Here is a 26219-nt window from a genome sequence, read left to right on the forward strand (position 1 = left end):
CCCACACATCCACGTTTGTTATGACTCGCTCCGCGGATGTCACACGATGCACGCACGCCGCGTCTTCCAAGACAGCGCCAGTCGACTCACTCGACCACGTGACTCCTGCCTCAAGGTTAACCTGTTGCCATGGAGACAAGTCTGCCAATGAAAATTCAACAGACTGTTGCTATGTCGCCGGCAATCTTTTTGTTTTAAGGGGTGACCTATTTTCGCCCCCGCCGCCCTTCCGAGTAGTTCCCCCTTTTCCATTTCCACTTGCGCACGAGCACGCGCAGCTCTTCAAACGCGTGCAAAAGAAAAACAACACTCAGTTGTATTTATGTTCAATATATTTGCGTTTGAAGAAAAGGTTCAAACATTTATTTCGGCACAATTTTTATTTAACGTTAAGATTTAAAACATTGGAATCTAATAATTATTGTAGTTAACCCCCCCCCCCCCCCCCGCCCCGCCATTTTTCTGTCTTCAAGTGCAGTGTTAATGTTCAAATGGTTTAATGTTACAACAAATACTGTATACACTTCAGGGACAGATCCTCTGGTTTGTTTTGATGAACCCCTTGGCCAAAGTATTATATTCAGGTGGTCCCATAGGTTTGAGAAGCACTCCTCTTTATTTGTGGATTTTTAATCGAAAGCACTGTCGACATATAACGTTTTGGATCCAAACTTAAAATTGAACTCCTTTAGCTTCTCGCTCCTGTCCTTTTTTTGTTTGTTTTGTTTTTTGTAATAAGCGAGACTATGAGATAAAGCCTCTGTTTTTAAAGCGCCACTTTATTACAAAAGTATAAACTTGACTGACATTTCATGAATAGTAATCTTGATATAAAACATTACAATCTTTTGCACTTAGCACTTGAGTCACACGCTGCTGGAGTACAAGACCCTGTAGTCTGAAGAGCAAACACAAAACATGAGCTGCCGCCACACTGACTGACTGAAATGGGCGGGGCCGTCCGTCCATCCGTTGGGGTGGATGGGCGATGCCCGACTTTCACGGGTTCAAGAAAAAACAAGCAACACACAGGATTCTCTTTTTTTTGTTTTACATTGCAGCTGTTTGTGTCACAAGATTACTCATTCCATAACACAATTAAACATCATAGAAAAAGATAGATTTCTTGACACTGATGATATATTTATTATTCTTTCTCTTTTGTAATGTACATACACATCGCATCAACATACAGTATAATCACACGGTTTGCTGGGGATATTTGGTCAAATGGAATCATTGTCCAGAATGTCGTCACATGTATATCGCCCCCCCCCCCCCCCCGCCTCCGCCTTATTCCTGAAACATTTGAACACATATAGGAGAGCGGATATTCATCGATGGAGGAGTGACCAGATACAAATTGAACACAGCAGCAAGATGGCAGCTGTGGCAAAAACCCAAGACGACGCTACATGAGCACAAGGAGGGGACGGGATGATGTCGATGAGGTGAATGAGTCCAGCTAGCGCGCCGTGTCCACCTTTAAAGACTCGAGCAGTTCAGTGACAGTCCTCTTTGCATTGCAGGAGGACTCGAAACTGGCCTTTTGTTCTACAGTGATAAAATAAAGCAACACACTGGAAAAAGAAACAACCAACAACAATTAAAAAACATTAATATAGGTACAATTCAACAGTGTTTTGATTTTTTTTAATTCCCCCTGCTTTTTTTCAGCATGCAACTCGAAGCAGGCAAAGTGCAGGACAGGCTTAGCAAAGTAAAACAGTTCATTTACAGACAGCATTGGAGACAGTGTTCAATTCATGTCACGCCAGACATGATGCAGTGAAGAATCAGGTCTGAAATGAAAATGTACAGCACTTTGTATGCAGCGATGGCTGTTTGAAAGTGCTCTATAAATACTGTTGACTTGACTTAAGGAATGCAAAGAAAAGTGGCATTTGTTTTTAAAGGGCAACTTAATACACAATGTCAAAACTTTTTTGTTCTATTTTAAATATGCATATCTTCATTCAATCTTCATTTCAACCGTCGCTTCTACTTCCTTTCGAACTATGCCATTTTTTGGTCTGTTCGCTCTCATGACAGTGTGAATTCGTGAGAATGTGACATGTATACATTTACGGCTTATGATGCACCTTTATTTTCTAAGAAAGCCATACAGAGTTGGCAAATATTCAGCAAGCCACCTCCGGTCACTGTCTGCAATAGCGTCTCACGTCTCTAAATTGCCTTTGTCAACATGGTTGTTTTTCTTGCCGCTGTGGAATGGTTATTATATACGCTAGCATTGACACATGTTACGATCCCGCCTGCCCTGACAGCATGATTGGGCAGGATTAACGCAATTATTGTAAAAGACGGGATACAATGATATCGCGAGACACATCGGGATTTGATGGCAGTAGTCTGTCATTGTGAGGGACCAACTTTGTCTGGTAGTCTGATATTTCGGCCTAAGGTAAGAATTCCCCTCATTGGTTAGAGTGCCCTGGACCTGTTTGGGCTCCAAGATCCCAAACATCGGAGTGGACGTCCTTGAATTTTTTGCACACCGATCTTGTATAAAAATCTGCATGTATTCAGTCAAGATCAGATCGTTACCCGTAGCAACCCTTTATCCATAATGCTTGCTGTTCTCGCATCATAGACGTTGCTACCATGCTTTATATTGCCATCATTTTCTTTTGCTCGCCAACATCAACACAACACCACCCTGCATTCATGTTCACTTGCTAATTTAGTAAGCTAAGAAATCACTAATTAACGACACTGTAATTGAATGACATGGTAGTAGCAAGCTGATCACTCCGCGGTCTCTCGGCTCAACCCACCAACTGGCTGGCGTGAACTACACCCCAAAATCCTTTAAACAAGAATATTTGTTTGTGCCAGTAATTGTAAAAACGTACTCTGGTAGATATTTCGTTAGCATAGATAGAGAAACTCATAACCAAGGACTGGTGCCATGTTGGGGGGAATCATTTTCAGGTTCAGATCGGAAATGCCGTTGACGCACAGTGAGATATTGAACTGCGAGAGCTAAAAGATTGTGAGAGTGATCAAAGTAATCATTCAAAATCATGTAGCAGCCACAGACTTACGACATGCCAGATGAGTTTGTATAGTCAGGCAGTTACTCATGTATTTTAACAAATGTTGTTACATAATTTATGTCGTTTTGTCAGTGGTGTAAGACAAGAGAAAAAGTGTGAGGTGAGGCATACAGGATTCTGCCTCCATTCTGTAGTAACTGACTCCCTCAGTATGGATGTGGCACAATAAAGTTGTAAATCTGACAAATGCCGGTGCATCGCCAGCCATGAACCTCACTGGGGATGATACTGGTGTAGGTTTTGTAGTACATATCATGGAATCGAAAATGCAGCTTGTCATTGTCTTTTTCTTATGAAATAAAACGTACAGGAAAAGGCAAACATGTCATATTCTGGCGAATTTCCAATCTCATGACTTAATAATGAGAGCCATCATAAACGAGTGGATGCAATGTTTTAAACATTCTTTTTGATAAATACTTTGTTGATTTATGTAAACAGCAACTGCTAAAAAAGATATGCATGTTGGGAATATAACAGCAAGTTTTGACATCTCGGGTTTGGTTCCCCGGGAAGTTAGAATACTCTCCTAATTGTTTCACTTAGTCCCTGAGCTTTCCAGTATTTCGACAAGTAACTCACTCCTTAGAATAATTGAAGCCGCATCCTGAATAAAATCATGACCAAGTTGAAGGGAAGGCCCACTCAAAAGTGCTACCAAATATTTCTCAAGGCTGTGCTTTTTTTTCTCCTTTCTTCTTCCGATCAAGGAATATTACCCGCTAGAAATGAGGAAGAATTTAGCTTGCTTGCTTTCTTCCTTGTGCTTTGCACACTTGTCGTCTATGGATGAACTAGTGCTACTGGTACCTACTGATTGCTCTGCAATGCTTTTGTGCTCACAACCTTTGGATTCCTTCGAAGCTTTCCGGATTGGACTAAGACTTGGTCGTAACATATAAACCGTAGTACTTTAAGGCCGCTGGAGCCCAGGAAAGGCATGACATAATGTAAACAGCATGTGTGTGTGTGTTTGTGTGTTTGTCCAAGAGAGGGATAGAGCACGGGAGGGGCTCAGCCGTCATTACTTGTGGTGTTGGCCAGTGATTCTCAACCTCTTTGCCACGGCACATTAGTGATTCAATTGCATTTCATCGCTCTGAAAATCTTAATACACCACAAATAATGTGTTTTTTTAGCCACTCTCTATGCCAGCCACATATAGTGACATGTAGAAGGTACGAATAATCTGTTGCAATTCCTGCAACACAATATTGGCTTTACGTTCACCTAATCAGAACCAGATTAGTGAGTAAATTGAGATGACATCATCATTAATTCACTACACGATAATCACAAAAAGTTTGGGATATTGGTGAAATTTCAGGATTAACCTACAATGCACGATAACTTTTTGAGGTGAACCTAACTTGACCTTCTCTAAACTTTGGAATGCATGTTTCCAACTCCAGAAATTTTCAGCACTTCAATTAGTATCTCAAAACACCACTGTAGCAGATCTGGAAAAAGTACTGAAAAAATCTGCGGATTTCACAAATCAAGGGGGCACAGGGTCCAAAAAAAGAAAGCAAAGAATCGTGACTCTGGAAAATGTTTGTGTCAACCGTGCTTAAATTACGAATTTGAAAAGAAAAGAAAAAAACCCAACTCTTTTTATTTTTCCTATTATGAAAGTTTTGGTAAATGCAAGTCTGCAATTTACTGGGTTCAGGGTCTCCAACAAGGTAAAAAAACAGTACTCTAAATAGTCCATACATGTGAATGTGTGTTTGTCTATGTGCCTTGTAATTGACAAGCAACCACACAGGGATGTACTGTGCCTCCCCCACAAGTCAGGTAGGACAAAAGCTCCAGCTCACCTCGGAGCCTAATGAGGATATTTGCTACACAAAATTCATGGCTGGTGCTGATCGTGACTTTTCCAAAAGCTGACTACGGTATCCCCAACTTTTTGTGAGCAGTGTAATAATTTTTGGGGCATGTTGTTTTGTGTTAAGACTTTTTCTAGGGCTCGAGTTTCATGAAAGGTATAAATCCTGCTCGACGGTGAGACCAAGTGTTAATGGTGGTACGTTGGTTGAGAAAACAAGTGCAGGCTGGCATACCTGATAGATGGTGGCCAATCAAAGGAGCTCCTCTCTTTCACTTGAAATGCTACGCACTAAAAAACACACGATCTGTACCATCTATGAAAATAGAGCCCCCAATGTCAAATCTATGCCTTGGCTGAGTGAAGGTTGGGAAAGACTGGCGACGGCGGTGGCGTGTCGCAATGGCTCCACCGCGGCAGCCTCCTCCTCAGAGCCCCGTGACGTACATCTCCATGCCATCGTTGAAGGTGAAGATGGTGGTGGTGCTGGAAGCGGCGGAGCCCTGCTTAAGGTCGCCGATGCTCTCGTACAGGCTCTCCCCGGGAAGCAGCAGGGCTTTGGCGGGCAGGTGCTGTAACTTGGGGTTGTGCTGCGTAGGCGGCGGAGGAGGCGGTTGCTGCTGTTGCAAAGGCTGCTGTGGCTTCTTCCTCCTGGGCCGCAAGGTGGCGCACGTGTTGGGAGCTCGCTCTCGTCTCCAACCGCCTCCGCCTTCCAGGTTCTCGTAGGCCGGCTCGCATTCCTCTGTCCCGAAGGACTCGTAGCAGTGCTCGTCCAGGGAGCCTGCGGGCACTTTGCCCTCCTGGGGGGCCCACGTCTGGGGCTTGACCACTACGCTAAATCCCCCGTCACGCTCTCGGTCCCGGTCGGGGCGACCCAAGGTCCTGAAGCCGGGATTGGACGGCGGAGATCCAGGTACGGCTCGTTTCTTCTTGGCTGGCTTACACACCTTGGAGTACATCTCAGCCACCTGGAAATTGGAGATGACACACTTTTAGTAGTTTCAATTTACAATCACACATTTCTGCTCCAACTCAAATACGTAAATGCCGAATCATCTGTCTGAACAACTTCTGGCTCTAATTGCAATCGTCATTCAGCTTAATGTTGATGCATATACCCAGAACCAAACAATATAATAGACCTGTGAATAAAGATATTAAAGTTTACTACTGCAGCCCTCAAATATTTGTAAAATCTAGAATTCTGTCATTGATCCCACTGGTTATTCGTGTAGTTGGATAAAAAATGGTTTGCCGTTTTAAACCCCAAAACATGCGCATGTAAAGTGCAAGTATTATTTTTGTCCATGTGGGGTCAGCATCCTCACATTTTACTGTAGAGCCTGTGGCTTTTGAGTGTGAATGGATTTAAAAGGCGGGGCTTAGTCCGGCGAGTGACGTGGGTGTCACCCAATGAGAGTGTGGAGTTGGCTTGCTGTTAACTGGCCACCCCCGTTGCCACAGTGTTGTTCCTCATCTTGAGTTGATGCCATTGACAGTTCGATTAAAAAAAAAAAATAAAAAGTGCTGATTCCATGTTTGTTTTCTTACTGTTTGTCCCTTAAATTGATTAAAAGTGTGCTGGTGGCTGGGTCTGCTTTTAACCAATTGGTGGTGCGTGCGACTGCAGTAAACTGATCTGTGTGGAAAAAGCCAAGCAGCGAATGTAGTGCAACCATGCTAAAGCATGAGCATGTGCAATGATTAAAGTCTAGTCTGTGACACAAATATGACCTGGGACAACTGCAATTTAACATGCAAAGCAGGTTAATGGAACAGTAGTCTAAATTGTCCCTAGGTGTGAGTGTGAGCACAGATGGTTGTTCGTCGATGTGTGCCCTGCGATTGGCTGGCAACCAGTTCAGGGTGTACCGTGGCTCCAGCACGAACTTGACATGGATATACCAACACTGAGAACAATTTATTTTTCATTGGAAGAAACAATTATTTCATTTATTATTTTGGGGCCCAAGCGTCTTGTGAGCAAGCTGGCTTTAGATAGGCAGGGATTGTAAATGTTTTTCAATGATTGTAAATATACATCATGCGCTTTTCCATTCAACACATTCGTGGCTCCAGTTGCTTATTGTGTGTGTTGATCATTGAGTGAAATTACTGAATCTATTCCTCCTAGAGACAAACCAGGAAGGAATCAGCCCATACATCGACTGTGTACCAGGTATTTAACCCTCGTAGTGCACCGTTTGCGATAAATGCAAAATCATGTCTTTGAATCAAAGGCAAAGGCATTCGGAAAAACACAAGAGAGCTGAAACGTATGGGGGGGGTCTAAAATGGCCGAAATTTCATGACGTCACCAGCTAATAATTCTCAGGCATTGCAGCAATAATAAAAAAGGTTTTGAGTCCGTAATCTTCACAATTTACATATTCTGCACCATAGAGACCCATTATAATTCATATTTTTGAGTGCATCGTAAACCTAATGTGTAAACATGCATTTCACACGATTTTTACGTCAATCGCTTTGTTTTCGCTTGGACAGACGTATGCATGCCACATTGTTGGGTTGAGGTCATTCCAATTGTGCAACTTTTAGGTGGCACCAGAGGATCGCAAATGAGTTTGCCTTTTTGCAGGAGGCTTCAAACCAATGCATTTTACATGAACACGTCCGGTCGGGATTGTTAGTAGGGCTTGGTTGGGACCTCCAGACACAATTTTTTTTTTCCTTTTGCAAAAAATAAAGAATAAAAAATCCCAAAGAACTAATAAAAACTATATATGTATGGATAGCACAGATGCCTTTGAACATTTTGAGTGTTTGAAAAAAAAAAAAAAGAATGTTTGTATAACACAACATATATCATTTCCAAAATTGTAAAACGCGTAACTTAGGGTTTTTTTATTTCGAAGGACCTAAGTGTTAAAAGTGATACTCGATAGACGAAAAAGCTACATCACCGTTAACACAAAGCTGTGATGTAACAGTTTTTCAAAACAATGATGATACATAATCAATCCATATATGATTTGTTTTCGTATGTTGAACACCTAATAGTTGGCGAATGTCAAATTGGCACATGTGTTCTTAGATTTTTCTGTATGGTACAACCTTACAATAAAGCCAATGTTAGTTGTTGGGGGGGCCGGCGTGTTCTTCACTCACCACTGCAGCAGAAGGTTGGATGTTCTCCATGGTGTGTGCCCCGAGCGGGGCCAGGGCCTTATTGTGGAGTATGAGGACATCTTCTTCCTCGGGAGGCTTCCAGATGTACTGCTCTCCATTTCCCATAAACATCACTTCCTGTCAGCAGAGCAACCTGTTTTATTTGGGTTACAGCCGGGGGCTCACATCACATCGGAAGCTCAGTTATTTCGAATTCACGCATGTCCATGTACTTCACCACTGGACTAATACAGTATTTTGCAGTTGAAAGGCGCAGAGGTTCGGGACCATTCGTGACTTAAGGGACAAAAATGTTTAAATTGTGGCCGCATTAAGTAAAATGCTCACGAAATACTAGAGCGGGGTTTGGCATCTCCAGTTCCTCAAGAGTCATATCCTGCCTGTTGTCCTCCACACACTAAAGTGTTTACTTGTGTTATCTTTGACTACTATTTCAATTTGTTTGATGATCTGAAACATTTAAATGTGGCAAACATGCAAAAAAAAAAAATAGAAGGCGGACAAACACTTTTTCACACCACTGTTTGCACGTGTGCGTGTGTATATATATCTATATGTATATATATATATCCATCCATCCATTTTACGAACCGCTTGATCCTCACTAGGGTCGCGGGGGGTGCTAGAGCCTATCCCAGCCGTCTTCGGGCAGTAGGCGGGGGACACCCTGAGCCGGTTGCCAGCCAATCGCAGGGCACACAGAGACGAACAACCATCCACGCCCACACTCACACCTATGGACAATTTAGAGCGTCCAATCAGCCTGCCACGCATGTTTTTGGAATGTGGGAGGAAACCGGAGCACCCGGAGAAAACCCACACGGGCCCAGGGAGAACATTCAACTCCACACAGGGAGGCCGGAGCTGGAGTCGAACCCGGTACCTCTGCACTGTGAAGCCGACGTGCTAACCACTGGACTACCGCCCCCCCCCCCTCTCTCTCTCTCTCGCTCTCTCTTATACACACACAGTGTTTATATTTCGAGTCCGCTTATGCAATTTACAGAAGTTTGCTGGTCCATCATCATTGCTCCTCTCAGAAATGAAGACCGCTCCACCTGTCCGTTGTCAGTCAGTCATCCATCCATCCATTTTCCGAACCGCTTGATCCTCACAAGGGTCGTGGACGTGCTGGAGCCTATCCCAGCTGGCTTCCGGCAGTATGCGGGGGACACCCTAAACTGGTTGCCAGCCAATTGCAATATGTTGAGACCTCTGCCACATTTTTGATAAACAGCTTGGCCAACTATACTACTACACATATTTTAATGTTGGCCATGATGGTGGTTTTTTAATGTATTTTTTGGAAGTAGTGCTTTGTGCAAAAAGTTTGAGAACCAATGCTGTTGGTTCTCAAACTCTGTCAAATAAATAAATCAATAAAACCTTTGGATTTATGCATCACAATGCAGAGGTACCGGGTTCGATTCCAGCTCCGGTCCCCCTGTGTGGAGTTTACATGTTCTCCCAGGGCCTGCGTGGGTTTTCTCCGGGTGCTCCGGTTTCCTCCCACATTCCAAAAACTTGCATGACAGGTTCATGGATCACTCCAAATTGTCCCTGGGTCCGAGTGTGAGCGTGGATGGTTGTTCGTCTGTGTGCTCTGCGATTGGCTGGCAACCAATTCAGGGTGTCCCCCGCCTACTGCCCGAAGACGGCTGGGATAGGCTCCAGCACCCCCCGCGACCCGAGTGAGGATCAAGCGGCTCGGAAGATGAATGAATGAATGAATGAATGAATAGGTGAGCGTTTCCACAAGTAACTGAGGACAGGATCTTTGTGGGGTTTCCCTTAAGTGGAAATACAGACACTCATTCGTCAGAAAAAGACAGTGTTGCAAGTAAAAGTTCTGATACTACAGAGTCTCAAATATAATTTCGTGCAAAATATTTATACACCGCTCGCACCGAGAAGAAAAAACATTCCTGTTGCATGTTGTGAAAGAGATGGGTAGCTAGCTATTGGCTCTACTTTGATGCTGTCAAAACATCTTTCCATACCTTTGCGAATGCTGCCATCACTAGCCCAAAATGCAAAACTAGCTAAAAATAAGAACGTGTATGGCTAAACCCTTTGACATGAATCGCAAAGGTGACATCATTTGACCTTGGGGTAAATAGCTCACAGATTTATGAAATGCTGATTGTAGATAGGAAGAATGTACTTTGTAGTCACGCATATCAGAAGTGTTCTTTTTGACTCTGCAAAACTGTAGTCTCACTGTTAAATGTTAAGAAGGCTTGTCATTGTAATAAAGTACTTGGACTGTGTTACCTACCACTGTGAAGTAGCTAGGCCTCTGTACTGGACAGCAGGGTAAGAGAATGGAATCCACCTTCTCTAGTGATTGCCGTAGAGGCCGGTGTGAACGTTAAACAAATTCCAGTACTAGTTTGATTGAATTTGACGTGATAAGCTACAAAGACATTCTGACAAACCTGACCTTAGAAGGAATCATTATTAATGAGAGGCATTTATATAGACGGTGGTGAGTTAAGTTGCTTTACCAGCAGAGGTACAACCAGAAAGATGTGATCAAATATTGCAGGTTCGAGCAAAGGGGCACTACATTTGCCTACCCAGATGTCCAATTTGTTATGAGAATGATATTCAGCCCACATTTGAGCATTTTATGACCTCAGGTTAGAATTTTGGGAGCATGTCATATCAAATGTGGGCATAATTATATGTTTTTGTCATGTAATGTCTGTACATTTGGACCAAAAAAAACCCCCAAATGGACCATAAAGGTCACTGATGAGTGACTTTCACTCATTGTGCTTTGGAGTCTGGCCGACTCACTTTCAGCATCTTGCATCATCCGCAAGAAACGTGTGCAGCTCAGCCAGCAGACGGTGCACACGTGTAATTCTGTCAGGCTAACTCGGGGTCGCGGCTCATGGTTTGAACTCTGTGACCTCATATGACCAACAAATGTCTCCCACTGTGACTACGAGGCGAGTGCATGGTGTCGAATTGTGATTCAAAGCATTCAGTCTGCGTGCACTTCTGCTGTGGTCATGACTCGACTATTCACACATAGTCACGAGAGTACATGCACTCATCATGGACATGAATCTCATTTTATGGCTTTTAGTAGTTCTTTGAACCAGAATGGAAAGATTATAAAACAGTAATCACAGAGGAGTACCCAACCCATTCAAAAACATTCCTTCTAAAATGTTGCCACGACAGGCCAGAATAGGTTCAGTTAGTGGTACTTCTTTCAACATGGAATGCACATTAAATAAATCAATAAAAATAAATACATTTTGTATAGCACATTTCTTAATATCAACATTAAAGAGATCATGAAATGCCACTGCACTAAGTTGCCACTATTGGGGTGAACAGGCAGGATGTAACTGACACACAAAGTACAAACCCAAAACACTTACCGGTACATACATAGGCTTAAAATTATGTCTTACAATTGGTTTGGAAAATGCACCTGGACAAGTGCACATTGACACGCAGGTGTCACGCTAACAATTCAGGCTAAACTTAGCTCCTCCCCAATATACAAATATCTCAGTCTCTCATTTAAGAAGTATCACATGCATTGTGCGTATTGCGGATTGCACAATGCACTACCTCACTTTACCCACGATAGCCACAAGTGCCATTGTTTATGCTGTTTGTATTGTTTATATCGTCTATACTGTTTATACTGTTCAGATGACATATTATGTCTTTTTTATACAGTGTAGCTGCTATCTTTTCTTAGCTGTGTGTGTTTAATGCACAGCATGTTTGCATGAACGGTGTTTGTTTTTGTTTTTTTCTTCTTTCTTCTTTCTACCTACATTCTTGCTGCTGGAGGCTGTAAATTTCCCCAGTGTGGGACAAATAAAGGATATCTTATCTTATCTTATATTTGCATTGAGGATTGAGAGGAAGAAATTTAATCTATGTTGCATGTCATACATAAAGCATATTTGACAATAAAGATGACCTTGACCTTGACCTTTCCTTCATGTTGACTTCAACTGAGTTTAAGGGTGAGCCCAGACCTACCACTGACAAATTGAGAATTCATAGCTTTATGTAAGTGTTGACTGCCCCACGATATGCCGGTGCAAATAACAGCTAATGAGCCTAAGGTATGACAGAGGAAAATTCTCATTTATGGCCCAAAATTAGTATTTCATGCACACGTTATACATATTTCAAGGCCACAAATTAGTATGTTGTGCATACATTAAATGTATTTTGTAGCCCCAAATTACTATTTAATGTGCAGAGCTGCTACATGACCACGACAAGTTATCATTTTGTGTGTAGGTTGTCCCTATTTTAACATATTACTATTTGGTGCACGCAGTATACCTATCCTGTAAAGTTCATCCGAAATTTTGCTGGTTCTTTATCCTCTAATCTTGAATGCTAGTCTGATCGCCCAGCCTTTCAGAAGCCCCGCGACGCCTACTCGCCGCCAGGGAAGAACCCATGCAACTCGGCAGAACCGGCCTCTTCCTGGAGGAATGCGCCCGGCGGGTTGGGCAGTGTCTTTGCACCTGTTGTGCAAGGTCTGGGCACTTCATCAATCAGTGCTCACTTCTACCTCAGAGCCCTCTATGGACCACAGAATGCATGCAGCCTTAGGGTGAATGACACTAAGACCTCTAGTGAATGTTTGCACCAGATTAACTTGCCTGCCACTGTCTCCTCCCACATCAACCCAGTCTCCCTTCAAGTGATGGTAGATTCTGGGGCAGATGACAATTTTATTGATATTAATTGTTTATTGCTAATACTAAAATCTCTGTGTCCCTTTTCGACTCACCCCGACCAGTCAGTGCCATTGATGGAAGCCCACTAGAGACTGTTACACACCAGACTGTTTCTCTCTTTCACTATTTTGGGTAACCATCAGGAGCACATCAGATTTTTGGTAATTTCTTCTCCTTCTTCCCCGATTGCTCTTTGACTACCCTGGTTAAAACTTCATAATCCGCCGCTCAACTGGGTGTCTTCATCCATAAGTAGTTGGAGCACTTTCTGTCATGCTCATTGTATGTGTTCTGCATCTCCACATCACCTCCTTCTCCTGTTTCTCCTCCCCATCTTTCCCCCGCATAGAACAACTTGGGCCAGGTATTCAGTAAGTCTCGGGCATGTTCCGTTCCCCTTCACAGACCCTATGACTGTGTCATCGATTCCCCCGCCCCCTACCTTGTAGTGGAGTTTACAACCTGTCATGCATCGAGAGGGAGGCATTGGTTAGTATATCAGTGACTCTTTTGCCGACGGCATTACCCGTCCCTCCTCCTCTCCTCTTGGGTTTGGATTTCTCTTTTTAGAGCTTCGCAACACTTACCATTTGGTGCGTATCCGTGAGGGAGATGAGTGGAAGGGTGGAAGAGTGAAAGGGCCTTTAAGACGGCCCTTGGCCACTTTGAATATTTGGTGATGCCTTTTAGTCTCACTAATGCTCCAACTGTGTTTCAACCATTCATTAATGATGTTCTCCAAGATATGCTTAATCAGTTAGTGTTTATCTTGATGGCATTTTGATTTCCTTTGGAACGCCAGAAGAACATGTCCAGCATGTTTGATTAGTTTTGCAGCGCCTTCTAGAAAACAAAGTCTTTGTCAGAGCAAAAAAATGCGCGTTCGGTGTTCCCCTTATTAGTTTTCTTGGCTATATCCTTGCTCAGCGTCACCTTGGGCCAGATCCTGTTAAGATTGAGGAATGGCTAATTGGCAAGTCTCTTCTTCACGCATTCAGCTCCAGCAGTTACTGGGGTTTTCAAAGTTCTACAGCAGGTTCATCCGTAATTACAGCGAGGTCACCGCACCCCTCACCAAACTCACCTTGACAGTCTCTCAATTCGCATGGAGCCCCAAAGCTGACGTTGCCTTTGAAACCTCAAAAGACTTTTCACCTCTGCCCCTCAGGTATATACGTGTGCATTCTTTTCACGCAAATTGTCTCCCTGCAGAGAAAAACTAAGATATCAGCAACTGTGAATTGTTGGCTATGGTGGCTGCCCTCCAGAAGTGGAGACATTGCCTGGGAGGAACTAACTAAACCCTTTCTGGTACGAACAGATCAGAAAACCCTCACGTATCTGCAATCTGCCAAGCGCCGGTCCTCTAAGTTCGCTTGTCATTCTGGGGGGATTGACCGATTCTCCAAGATGGTTCGTTTCATTCCATTACCCAGACTTCCCTGAGCCCTTGAGTCTCTGAACATTCTTGTAAAACCACGTCTTCAAGCTTCATGGCATCCCATGTAACATTGTTTCTGACTGGGGTCCCCAGTTCACATCCCATGTATGGCAAGTTTTTTGTAAAGCTCTGGGGGCATCCTCCAGCCTGTCTTCAGTTTATCACCGCAAGACCAATGGACAGTCAGAGAAAGCCAACAGGATCCTGAGTAGCCCTTGGGCGTTTCTTGACCTGCTATTCAGCCTCCTGGAGGCTATACCTTCCTTAGGTAAAGTATTCCCACAATTCCCTCACTTCCTCATCCACGGCCTGGTATTAGGCCCCACCCTTCCCTTCCCGGGAGCAAGAAGGTTGTTCTTCACTCTGTCCAAGCCCATCTCCGTTGTTGTGGTGCTGTCTGGAGACATGCCAGGGTTGCCGTGTTCCACACAGCCCAGCGCAACCGTCAACCGGCCGATAGGTCATCGGTCTCCTGCCCCGGACTTTCGCCCGGGGCAAATGGTTTGGCTCTCTGCCCGTGACTTTCCCCTCCAGACTTGTTCCCCTAAGCTAGCCCCCAGGTTCATTGGGATTTTTGAAATTGAGAGGGTCAGTAACCCTTCTGCCATCTGTCTTAAGCTCCCAGCCTACCTCCCAAGTCCACCCCACTTTTCATATCTCTCTCCTGAAGCTGGTCTCCACTCGTGTCCTCACGTGACAAGAAGACTGTGACTGTAGTTTCCCACTTTTTACACTATTCAATGATGCCAGGAAGATTGACACACGGCCATGGAACCGTGCCAGCCACACACGTGCTGAAGAAGCTATAATCAAGTGTCCATAATAATCCTCTATTCATATATTGTCTAAACCACGCCCACACATGAGGATGACCGAGCCTAACCAATGGGACTATATGAACCAATTTTTTGGTCTTAACTGGTTCTAACTAGTCTAAGTGTGCAAAAAGTGCTAAGATAGGAAATGCAAGGCTTTAACAATTGAAAAGATGAGAGCCACAAATAGGAATTTCGTGCCCATGCCTACATATATTTTGTGGCCACAAAACAGTCTATTGAATGTTGTATTCTATCCATATCATCACATTTTAATTTCTTCCCCCTTGTCATGGATGGTGCTCTCTCTGTCTACAACTACGTCACTTGAGACCCAACTTTGAGTTGGTTGATTGTCATGCTGGCAGCTTCAAACTTTGGCAGTAAGCCAGAAAACACACACACACACTCACACACCGATCCCAGCACAAATGCTGCAATAATTTACATTTTCTCTGACACAGTGGCAGAAACGCAGAGCGACATTAACACAAGTTACTAACCTTGGGGAATGAGGGCACGTTAAAGGCATCCACATTTCTGCGGGGTAGCTTTGTGCTGTGAGGATGTGGCGGCGGAGGGGCGGGGTGAGAAGGTGGGGGATGTCGCGGAGGCGGCACCGGCGGATCCCCCGTGTCCGTCCCGCTGTCCCTCTTCTGGGGCGCTTTGTCCACCTTCCTCAGCTTCCTGACGCAGGCATACTCCGCCGTCTCTTGGGGGTGAGAAGTGGACACGACCTGGGCTTCGGGTTCAGGCAGGCCCCCTTCCACGTCCCCGTCTGGATCAGGCGGTGCCGGAGTGTTGGCGGGGACGGCCGGAGGGGCCGGAGTATCTGTCTGCCCGGCCCTGCCTACCATGGCATAGAGCGCGTCGTCAGTTCGCGTGGCGGAGGAGCTTCGGCCCACTTCAGAGTAAGTGTGCTCTCCGTCCTCTCCAGTCCCAGAGGGAATCTGGGGAAGCTGCCTGCCTTGAGAGCGAAGGATCAGAGTTAGACCGGCGCAAAGGTCCTTAATGGTTTTGGACGCTTCCGCCGGACTCATGCTAGTACTAATCACCATAAAGCAGGGGTGTCCAAACTGTAGCCGGCAGCCTGTAATAAATCTAACAAGTCTATTCTTGTGGGATAGAGGGAGGATCGTTCCTGTTGATTAGATAAGTAATCAGATTAGCCATTAAAGTACTTGGAAATGTACTCCTATTAGTCATAAAAATAACCTCATTACTCCTTTAAATATCCTTTAGTTCTTTAGTCAAGCTATTGATTGCATGATTTGAAAAGTAACTATATGAGATTCCAAGGTACTTCATTAGTTTTATTGCATACCCCACCTTGACCCTATCTATTGCATCGAAGAGGAGCTACTGTGTATAACGTGTCAAACTTTTAATGAGGGTCAATTGGTAAAAATGTATGTGCCCACGAGCAGATCACTAAAACTTAGGGATCATGAAGCTCACCGTGGCATGCTCACATAGCAGGGAATTTAGCCTACCTTGATAACTTAGCATATAACAGGTAGGTAAAGCACGGACATAACGGTGCCAAATTATTAATTGTACACAAATGAAATGGCAGCATGAATTTATTTCTCGTGGTCACACAATCCGGGAAGAAGTAACTATCTTTGATAATACATGAAATACTTCTTGGTCTGTAACAATTGCGCAATGGTATCTCATATCAAATATTAGAAAAAGCTCAAAGTACATCATTGTCTTCGTCAAGGCAGAATATTTAATAAAGGCCTTGTGTTGGATCTCGTTAGATTGTGCAAGTGGTGATATGTACAGTACTACTGCTCTCAGAGCACTACAAATTCCGGTTCTTTCTGAAAATTAACATTAGTCAAACTGGATTTGCTACACGTTTTGGCTTCTTTTATTCATGGAAAACTTCTACAGGGAACAACGCAACCCCAAATTCCCTTTGGAGGCCATCAGAAATTCGTCACCAGATGACCACTTGGCTCAGATGCAAGAACAAGGTCAGTGTGTCAAAGATGTACTTACTTTTGCCATTGCAGTTGATCTTGTTCATCTCTGTGTCTGATTTACTGATGGACCGCAGCTTTGACTGCCTGAGTATACCCTGATGACGCACATATGCACACACATGCACACACGAGGGCCTGTTAAAGACTCATTAAGATGAAAGACGTGAATGATATGTTTCTCCTGGGAATAGACCTTTCCATAATGTTTGTAAACAATAGGAGCCAGACTACTTCGAGGTGGCAATAAGTGATTGACTACAGCTAACTTGAACTGAAAATGATGACAAAAACCCGTGTTCGGGGTAGCGCCATCATAAGTACCCCAAATGATTCAGGCATTTTGTTCATTCACAAAAGAAAAAAAATATATGTAAAATTAATCCAGCAGTGTGAGCAGGATAAATGGAATCCATCCATCCATTTTCCGATCTGCTTATCCTCAACGAGGGTCGTGGGCATGGAGCCTATCGCAGCTGTCTTTGAGCAGTCGGCGGGGGACACCCTGAACCGGTTGCCAGCCAATCGCAGGGCACACATCGACGAACAACTATCCATGCTCATACTCACACCGAGGGAAAATTTAGAGCGTTCCATTAACCTGCTATGCATGATTTTAATGTGAGAGGAAACCAGAGTACCCAGAGAAAACCTACGCTGGCACGGGGAGAACATGGAAACTCCAGAAGGCCAGAGTTGAAATCGAACTCTGCACCTGTGCACTGCGACACCGGTGCGCTAACCAGTCGACCACCGGATAAATGGAATGTTTGTTGTAAATACAGAGAAGATTGCAAGACTGTAATGGCAAGCTTGGCCATTGAGTTGCAGATTTTTGGAATTCAGGAATTTTGGAATTGTGATCAAAGGGCCACTCGACGTATGGTCGCTGCCCGTGGGCCACTAGTTGCCCATACCTATTCTTGTTTACTAGTGGCGCTATCTGTGATTGTTTGAGCTTTTGCCACCTGGAAGTGTGTGTTCAGCCCCTGGTCTACTGAACGCCGAACAATTGTGAGTATTTGCAAAGGCAGCAATTGCGTTCTTGTCAGAGTTTGTCAGGGCTCATTCAAGGTTGCAAATATTTGCTAAATGGTCATCAAACGTTTGCCAACAGTTTTATTTTCTTGTCGCAAGGAAACTTTGAGCATGCTCCAAAAAGAAAAAAAAAAAAAGGCAAACGTCTGCCGAATGTTTGGCGAGCATTTCTGAACTTGAACAGACGCTGACGAACTCTGAGGTGAACACAACATTCACGGCCTTTGAAAACAGTTGCAATTGTTTGTCGCTCAGCGAGATAAAGGCTTTAAGTCATTCTGAATAGGTCTCTGGAGTTGCTTTATCCAAAGCAGGATGCCTACCATGTCCATGAGACGATGTTTCCCACCTTCACTGGGCGCATTGTGTGTCTTTCCTTTCCTGCGGTAAATAGAAGTGTTTGGTCACATGCGTTTATACAGAACGTGTGTCACAATCTTTTGACTGAGTTTTTCTTCATACAAATTTTTGGGGGGTAATTTCTGTTGTGCATGTTTGCAGTTAGCATAAAAAATGGCAAGAAACATTTGCGTAACAGTAAGTGAAGGGCTATGTTGCATGTGTATGAGTAATTGTGTATCGGGACCTCTTCCAAGTGGACTGTATATGAACTGACCCTGACCTTGCATCAGAGTACACAATAGCCAAACATATTGTCAAAGTTGGGGGGCCTTGAATCATATGACCCAACTGGTGTTAAAGGGGAGTTTGCCATTAAATTAAAAAAAAAATCATCTCATGTTTGTTATCACAGTCAGTATAACCTGTACGATTACCAGTTCATTTTTTTGGTAAGCTCTTGGAGGGAGTCGGTAATCAAACCAAGAATTCAATTCAATTCAATTCTTAATTACATGAACAATTCACACACAAGAGATTTACAGCTCACTTGAGATCCTCAAGAACTGTTGAAATCACGGATGAAAAAAAATCAATCAAACCTGACAAAAGTGGGTGAAATGATCGGTGAAGAAAAAAACGAAACCAAATCATCCCTCTCTGGCTTCATCTTGTAGCACTAATCAATCAGAGACGGAAGGCACGACTGAACAGGTGCCAATTTTTTTGTTGTGGAGTCGTGGTATCACTCTTGGCCGCACAACCCCTCGCCTTTGCACCGCCCACGTTTTCTTGAGCTTCGGGAGCTTCGCTCTAACGATTTCAAAATGGCCATCTCCGGACAATTAACAAATGCCATCCTTTGTTTGTTCAAGACTGGACAAAAAGGCCAATTCATACTTTCCACATCTGTGTGCCTGCCTGCGATCGTAATCTGCCCCTGTTTGCAAAGGTCAGCTTGGACCCTTCCGCCCAAGTTTTATGACTGTGCAGACTGAACAAATATGAAGCGTGCCGACCACGCCTGCGCCAGAGCAAAGATAAACAACAATGGTGCCTGTTTTGCCTCACACTTGCTTGAAGAAGTATTCGCCTGTATCATCCTTTTTACAATCAAATGTGAAGGAGCCAGATGATCCAAAACTCCTGACATGAACTATCCCAAATATGACAAAAACCACAGGAGCTCTTTCTTTATGCCTATAAATGTGAATCAAGGAAAGTAATATGAGGTTGACCGTGTGTTATGGGGCAGTACCCTAGCTCCTGCTAATCAGTAGTCGACAATGCCTGCGAAGTCCCACATTTCCAACTCGTATGTGACAGTCCCCCACCACTTGTCTTCCTCATGCGTAATCATACCTCTGGCAGCCCACGCAGAGCACCACAATGAGGATGGTGACGATGAAGGCTGAGGCAGCGGCGATGGCGCCCAGCAGCAGGACCTTGCCGTAGGGAGGAGTCGTGAAGTTCAGCCCGTCCTGCATGGAGGCCATGTGGGAGCGCTGGCGCTCACTTTCTCTCACGCACGCTCACACTCACACTCACACTCTCGCCCTCACGCTCATGCGCACAGGCAAGGGCCACGCTCTCTCTGGGATCTGTGGTCACAAGGCACAGTATGCTTCTTCGTTTAACAACACACCTCTTTGGAAAGCTGTCAATGTAGTTAACTCCTCTTTATCATGGGGATCACTTACAAGTTGAGTCACCACAATATTGGTCGCATTTCTAGTTGTGGTCATGCAAGCAAACAAATGTGACGTGCAGTTGTTTTGGCTGCAAAGTCACAACCAGGCGCCGGTCACCGAAGGAGCCCTCGCAGCAGCCCGGCTGTCATAATATCTTTGTGAAGTGAGGAGAGGAGGCGGCAGAGTCGAGGGAATGAAATAACGTGCAAGAAGAAAGGGGAACGTGTCTTGTGCAGGGAAAGGAAGGAGAGCTGGGGAGGACGAGGATGTCGAGTGTAGGAGTTTGAAGTGTTTGAAGATGCTCCAACGCACATGACGACAAGAGGCCTTCCTTCCCTGGCCACGTCCGCTGCTCCCCGCCCATTCATGAGAACCGCCCCACACCGCAACCCCCCCCCCCCCCCTCCCCCGTCTGCCCCTGCCTGCGGTGCTGAGCCAGAGTGACACCTCAGCACTGCAGTGTAATCTCAGGCCCGGGAGCCAACCAATTGCACGAGACACGCAAAGAAACACGGCGGCCGCCTCTCTCCAGACCACAGCGTCATTCATGAGCAACATCGAACACATTCAACACGCATCGAACGTCTCACCAGCGAGTCTCAGGTGTTCTGTACGTTCAATGATTCCGCACAAGCCAACCATTTAAAGAACAGTTTTGATCATTGATTAATCATGTAGAGATGATGTTATAACGTTCAATTTAAGGCTACAGTTATCAAATATTTTGAGTAATTATTCCACCATTTAATCCAACAACCTGATACACATTCATTTTATGTCATTTATAGATTATTCACTCTACGGCTGCAAATAATGATCATTTCTTGAATAAATTTAAGTGTTTTTTTTTCAGTCAGTGGTTTGTGAGAAAAGAGGAAACACTATTTCGCAGTGTTTTTCAAAATAAAAGCTGTTTGAAAACATCCATCCATCCATTTTCGAATTCGCTTATCCTGAACAGGGTCACGGGGCATGCCAGAGCCTATCTCAGCTGTCTTCAGGCTGTAGACAGGGGACACCCCAAACTGGTTCTCAGCCCATCGCAGGGATGTTTGCATACATCTTATTTTTATTCAATAATTTCATGGAGGACTGCAGAAATTGGAGAATGTTTGCTGTTAAGAAGCTAGAATTTTAAGTTAATTAAATCTGAACACAATTAATTGATTATTAAAGTAGTTGCTGTTTGATTTGAATAATCTATGACTTGTTGATTCATCGATTAATTGCTGTACCTCTACATGTAATGAAATTGAATGCATCGAAAACTAATCTATCACCAGTAAATATTCTCCCATTTCTGTCATCCTCCATGAAAGTAGAATCAATTTGTTTTTGTTGAATCAATATTTGAAACCATCTGATTTTCCATCCACCCATTTTCTGAACCACTGAATCACTGATCTGCTTATCCTCAACGAGGGCCGCGGGGGGTGCTGCAGCCTATCCCGGCTGTCTTCGGGCAGTAGGCGGGGGACACCCTGAACTGGTTGCCAGCCAATTGCAGGGCACACAGAGACGAACAACCATGCACGCTCACACTCACACCTCGGGATAATTTAGTGTGTTCAATCAGCCTGCCATGCATAGTTTTGGAATGTGGGAGGAAAGCAGAGTACCGGTACCCGTAGAAAACCCACACAGGCCCGGGGAGAACATGCAAACTCCACACAGGGAAGCCGGAGCTGAAATCGAATACCTCGGTTATAGTATATAATATATCGGTACCTCTGCACTGTGAAGTCGATGTGCTAACCATTGGACTACCAGGCCGCCCTTCCGTCTGATTTTATTTTGAAACATTTTGGCAAGTTTTCTGACCGATACATAGCAAAACTGAATCAGTCAATTTTTTGAAAAAATAGTCATAAGTTGAATCTATGACAAAAAAAAGAATGGTTGTTCGCACCCGTTTGACTAACCCTTAATTGACCTGTGTGATATTACACAGTTTTGATTAAATCATTAAAAATGACCAAATAAACAATAGTCACATCATAAAGCATCATCATGTTCAAAAAGATTTTGCAATACAGCAAACGCAAATGCGAAATTCACTCGTATCCGATTTTTCTTTGGAATAATTGACAGAATAATCACTTCTAAAAATATTGCCTTGTGGCAAACCTAATGTGTCCAGGTGCAAGTCACCTATTGAATTGGATTTCATGTCATTCAATTTCATTTCACGCTCGAAATTCGGCTTCTTTTCTGCTCGTCAGCACCTGACAAGGGCCACACAGTCAACAGAGAATTAGGATGTAATCCTGACAAAAATAGACTTGGGGGTGGGGGCATTCAACAGACATTCAATACCGGAGGCTTTTTATTTTTCGAGGAACGTGTCCTGCATTTATTTGCGTGTCCATTATTAATAACACGATCTGCCTGCAGCCAACCAGCCAGCGGCCACTCTGCCAATCTGCTCAGGTTTTTGATAAACCACCTGGGAGTTTACATGGCGGAGCGAAAACCTCAGCGTCTGTGTGACACATATAACTGCACGTGCGCACGTGTGTGTGTGTGTGTGTGTGTGTGTTGGGGGATGCTATTGTGTGAGAATGTGAATTAGGTCAAATGTTGGCTTGCAACAACGATTACCCGTGCGCCCCGTGAGGAAGAAACTTGAAGAGGAAGGGGGGAAGCTCACCCTTCTCTACATGCCGCCGCGTCTAACAACCATCTCCGTTAAATATCTGTTGTGATACACACACACGCACACACACACACACACACGCACACACACACACGCGCGCGCGCACACACGCACACGCACACACACGCACACATATAGAGAGAGAAAGAGAGAGTGATCGAAGCTGTGAAAGCATGAGTCCCTGATAGATAGCCTCCCGTTCGTTCCTTCCTTTTCATCCCCTTTTTAGTGTGCACGCGCTCAACTGGATGCGCTTTGTTTTTGGTAGCCACAGCGGGCATCCGTCACTGGCTGCCGTTTGGCTCAAAGTGCTAAATGAAGCGAGCGGCTGACAACAGGTTACAAAGCAGTCAGAGAGCGGAATGGCAACAGAATGATGCATGTCCTCACGTCCCCGCTTTACGCTCACATCAAGGGAGAGGATGTCCCTGAGGTCAGCAGAACAACTGAAAGATCCCCGCCTCCCCTCAAACCCAGCAGCTCTCGCTGAGGAGGTACGTTATGGTTGCAAACAGAAACCTTGATTATCTTTTGACATCGGAGATATCGGCGTTGTCGCCCCCCCCCCCATCACCCCACACACATTATTATTTTTTATTTTTTTGGGGGGGAGGGGGGCAATGCAGCATAGGGGAGGAAGGGGTTTCTGCACACGTGTCCGCGTCTTAAACGCGTGACTAGCGTGGACAGGCGAACACATGAGCACAAAAGAAAACGCGCAACATGTCCACATTAATAATCTTTTATGGAATTCGATGATAAGCACAATTGACGCCCCCCACTCCACACACACACACGCACGCACACACGCAGACGCAACCCCTTCAGGCATTGCGCTAAAACATCACGTCTACTTACTCAGCTCCGACGTTTGGAGAGGGGCACCATGAGCCCGTTCTTTGGGTTCAGCTCGTCGGACCAGCGACCGCCTCCCAACCAGCATAATCGATCAACGTGCATGCGGCGCAGCGCGCTTCTATCGGTTCCTCCGTCACCGTGGAGGCTTCACGCAGCACCAATGCACCGCATTACATCTGGCATCCCTTTTTCCCCCTTCTCCTTGTTTTTGGTGCTGCCCGCTGAGCCCCAGTAACAGCGCGCCTTTTCCTTCCCCGCCAGGTGGTAATAATGTCTAGGTAAGGTAAGTGGGGCTTGGGGTGGGCGAGGGTCGCCTGGGAAAAGCAATCGAATTTCCACGCGCGTTCGCCTTCAACGTCCCTCAAGTCCCCGCCATCATCTCCCCTCGCGTCGCGTCCTCTCGGCTACCGAGGTTCCATGTGACACAGCAAGCACAGCTTGCAGGAGACTCCCCGATCGTGCGTGCCGTTCCCTTCTTGCGGCATCTAGCGACAAATCCTGGAAGTGCGCCTCTCCCATCTATCCACGACAATCTGATAGTACAGTACAGTATTCTGTCATCTATTTTTTGAGACACAAGTGATTCTCTTTACATTTTCAAAATTTAAGGGTACATTGTAAGGAAATATTTATTTGCATTAAATTTATATTGTGAGAATAAAGTACATTTCGAAAAGAAAGCATAATATTACGATCATTAAATTGGATATATTCAAGAAAAAAAAGTTGTTTGAGAAAATACTCAATTTTAGAGATGAAAAAGCACAGTCGTCTATATTTTTTAGATCAAAACTGGTTCTATTCAGGGCACAGTTGTAATTTTTTGTCAAAGGTTGTACATTTTCAATAAAAAGTTGCACCTTTTTAAGACAATATTCAAACTACAAGAACAAATATAACAGAAAATAAGTTGGTTGTTTTCAAGTCATATTTTTAAGTTCAATTTCATACATAATATTCCTACAGTGTAACTCTCTATAGGTAATTCACATACTACCAGAATAAAGTTGGGTATATATAAGAACAGTTTATAAGGTTCTCCTCCTAGAAAACCCGCAAAATGTTTTTGACATAAAGTTATGTTTGGAGATAAAAATGTTCACTGTTTTTAGATTTTAGTAGTGCTATTATGATAAATAATCCATGTATTTACAGTATTTGACATATATACTGCATAAAGCTTTCGATCTTTGCGCTGCACTTCTTCCACGTGACGTTTCACCCTTCAATCGTTCTGGCGCTGCTTCTGCCCTCTAGTGGTATATTGTGACAATTGCAGGGAAGGCAACCGACCTATCAGAGCGAAGACGACGCTGTTGCTGCCTGCAACCTTTCCAAATGGGTAAGAACAGACATTCACTCGCACATCTTTCGAAACTAAAAGTGCTGTCGCTTGTTTTGAAACCAAGCGCCCAGCCCACCACTCCAAAGTATTACGAGCACCCGCAAAAGGATTTAGGGGAAAAAAACGAGCATATTTATATCTTTTTTCGAGGAAATGTCACCCCCACAAGTTTAAGTCGTACTATTACAATAGTGTAGTAATGTTTTTTTTTAAGGCAAAAGTGAAATATTTTCATGAAGGTTGACTTTATTATATCTAATATCATTATATTCCATGCATCCATTTTTCGAAGCGCTTTATCCTCACAAGGGTAGCAAGGGGGTGCTGGAGCCTATCCCAGCTGTCTTTGGGCAGTAGGTAGGGTACACCCTGAACCAGTTACCAGCCAATCGCAGGGCACACAGACACAAACAACCATCCGCGCTCACACACACACCGAGGGACAATTTTAAGTTTTCAATCAGTCTGCCACACATAGTTTTGGAATGTGGGAGGAAAGCAGAGTCCCGGTACCCGGAGAAAACCCACACAGGCACGGGGAGAACATGCAAACTTCACACAGCAAGGCCGGAGCGGGGATCAAACCCACGACCTCTGTATCAGTGTATTGTGAGGTATAAATTGCAGCAGTGCGAGCAAAAAGAAAACTTGTACCTGTATTTATTCACATCATACAATCATAATATTACAAAAAACAAAGTTGTGTATTTTATACATAAAAGGTTAACATTTTTTGTTTGTTTTTTACATTATAGTCCTAACATTATAACATTACAAGAATAAAGTACCGTAATTTGTTTTGGAGACCCATGCTGCCTGACACGCAAATCGCAATGTGAATGGACCTCTTTCCCATCGGTAGTCCCAAGTATAAGTTCATAAAAGGCAAAAGGGGGAGAGGGAAAGTAAAAAAATATCACCTAGAAATGTTGCAGTAGAAATGACATGGTCACAAAACGTTTGTCACAATGCAGAGTATGTACACTAGATAGGTTTCGTTATAATGTTCATTCTACAATTAGGCGACCTTAAGGTCGGAATGATTATTCAAGTAAATTCATAATAGTAACACTTCCTTTTGAACTGAGAAAGATTTTCATTCATTCATTCAGTGACCTTGACGAAAATACTGACACTCCAATACCTGCCCTCCCGATACAATACATCACTGGCCCTGAAACTTTTGATGCCAACTACCAACAACTACTAATCAACTGTGTGCATTTATGTGTAAAATTCTGTACACATTAA

The 26219-nt window shown here is 44.1% G+C and overlaps 1 protein-coding gene across 2 annotated transcripts; it reads right to left on the reverse strand.

The window, feature by feature from the left end:
* Positions 1-759: 759 nt before the first annotated feature.
* On the reverse strand, positions 760-24637 carry si:dkey-70p6.1 (uncharacterized protein LOC570575 homolog). 2 transcript variants are annotated; one of them, XM_052058122.1, is made up of 7 exons: positions 23624-24637; positions 19781-20019; positions 18403-18460; positions 17061-17139; positions 15554-15900; positions 8041-8178; positions 760-5879 (listed from the first exon to the last, which is right to left on the reverse strand). In XM_052058122.1, the coding sequence occupies exons 2-7, from the start codon at positions 19912-19914 to the stop codon at positions 5340-5342; spliced, it is 1296 nt and encodes a 431-aa protein (XP_051914082.1). In that variant the 5' UTR covers positions 19915-20019; positions 23624-24637; the 3' UTR covers positions 760-5339. The 2 variants fall into 2 exon arrangements, with proteins under 2 accessions (XP_051914082.1, XP_051914081.1); XM_052058121.1 differs by having other exon boundaries at positions 15554-16017; positions 23624-24636.
* Between the last annotated feature and the right edge of the window lie 1582 nt (positions 24638-26219).

The sequence above is a fragment of the Hippocampus zosterae genome, chromosome 2, assembly GCF_025434085.1.
Source record: "Hippocampus zosterae strain Florida chromosome 2, ASM2543408v3, whole genome shotgun sequence".
NCBI classification, from domain to species: Eukaryota; Metazoa; Chordata; class Actinopteri; order Syngnathiformes; family Syngnathidae; genus Hippocampus; species Hippocampus zosterae.

Excerpts from the sequence above, each read along its gene's own strand:
- si:dkey-70p6.1 (XM_052058121.1), bottom strand. The coding sequence starts at position 19,914 with ATGGCCTCCATGCAGGACGGGCTGAACTTCACGACTCCTCCCTACGGC. Across the intron at positions 17,140-18,402 it reads AACATCGTCTCATGGACATG|GGTATACTCAGGCAGTCAAA; the intron begins GTAGGCATCCTG and ends GTGCGTCATCAG. Across the intron at positions 16,018-17,060 it reads GATCAACTGCAATGGCAAAA|GCAGGCAGCTTCCCCAGATT; the intron begins GTAAGTACATCT and ends TTCGCTCTCAAG.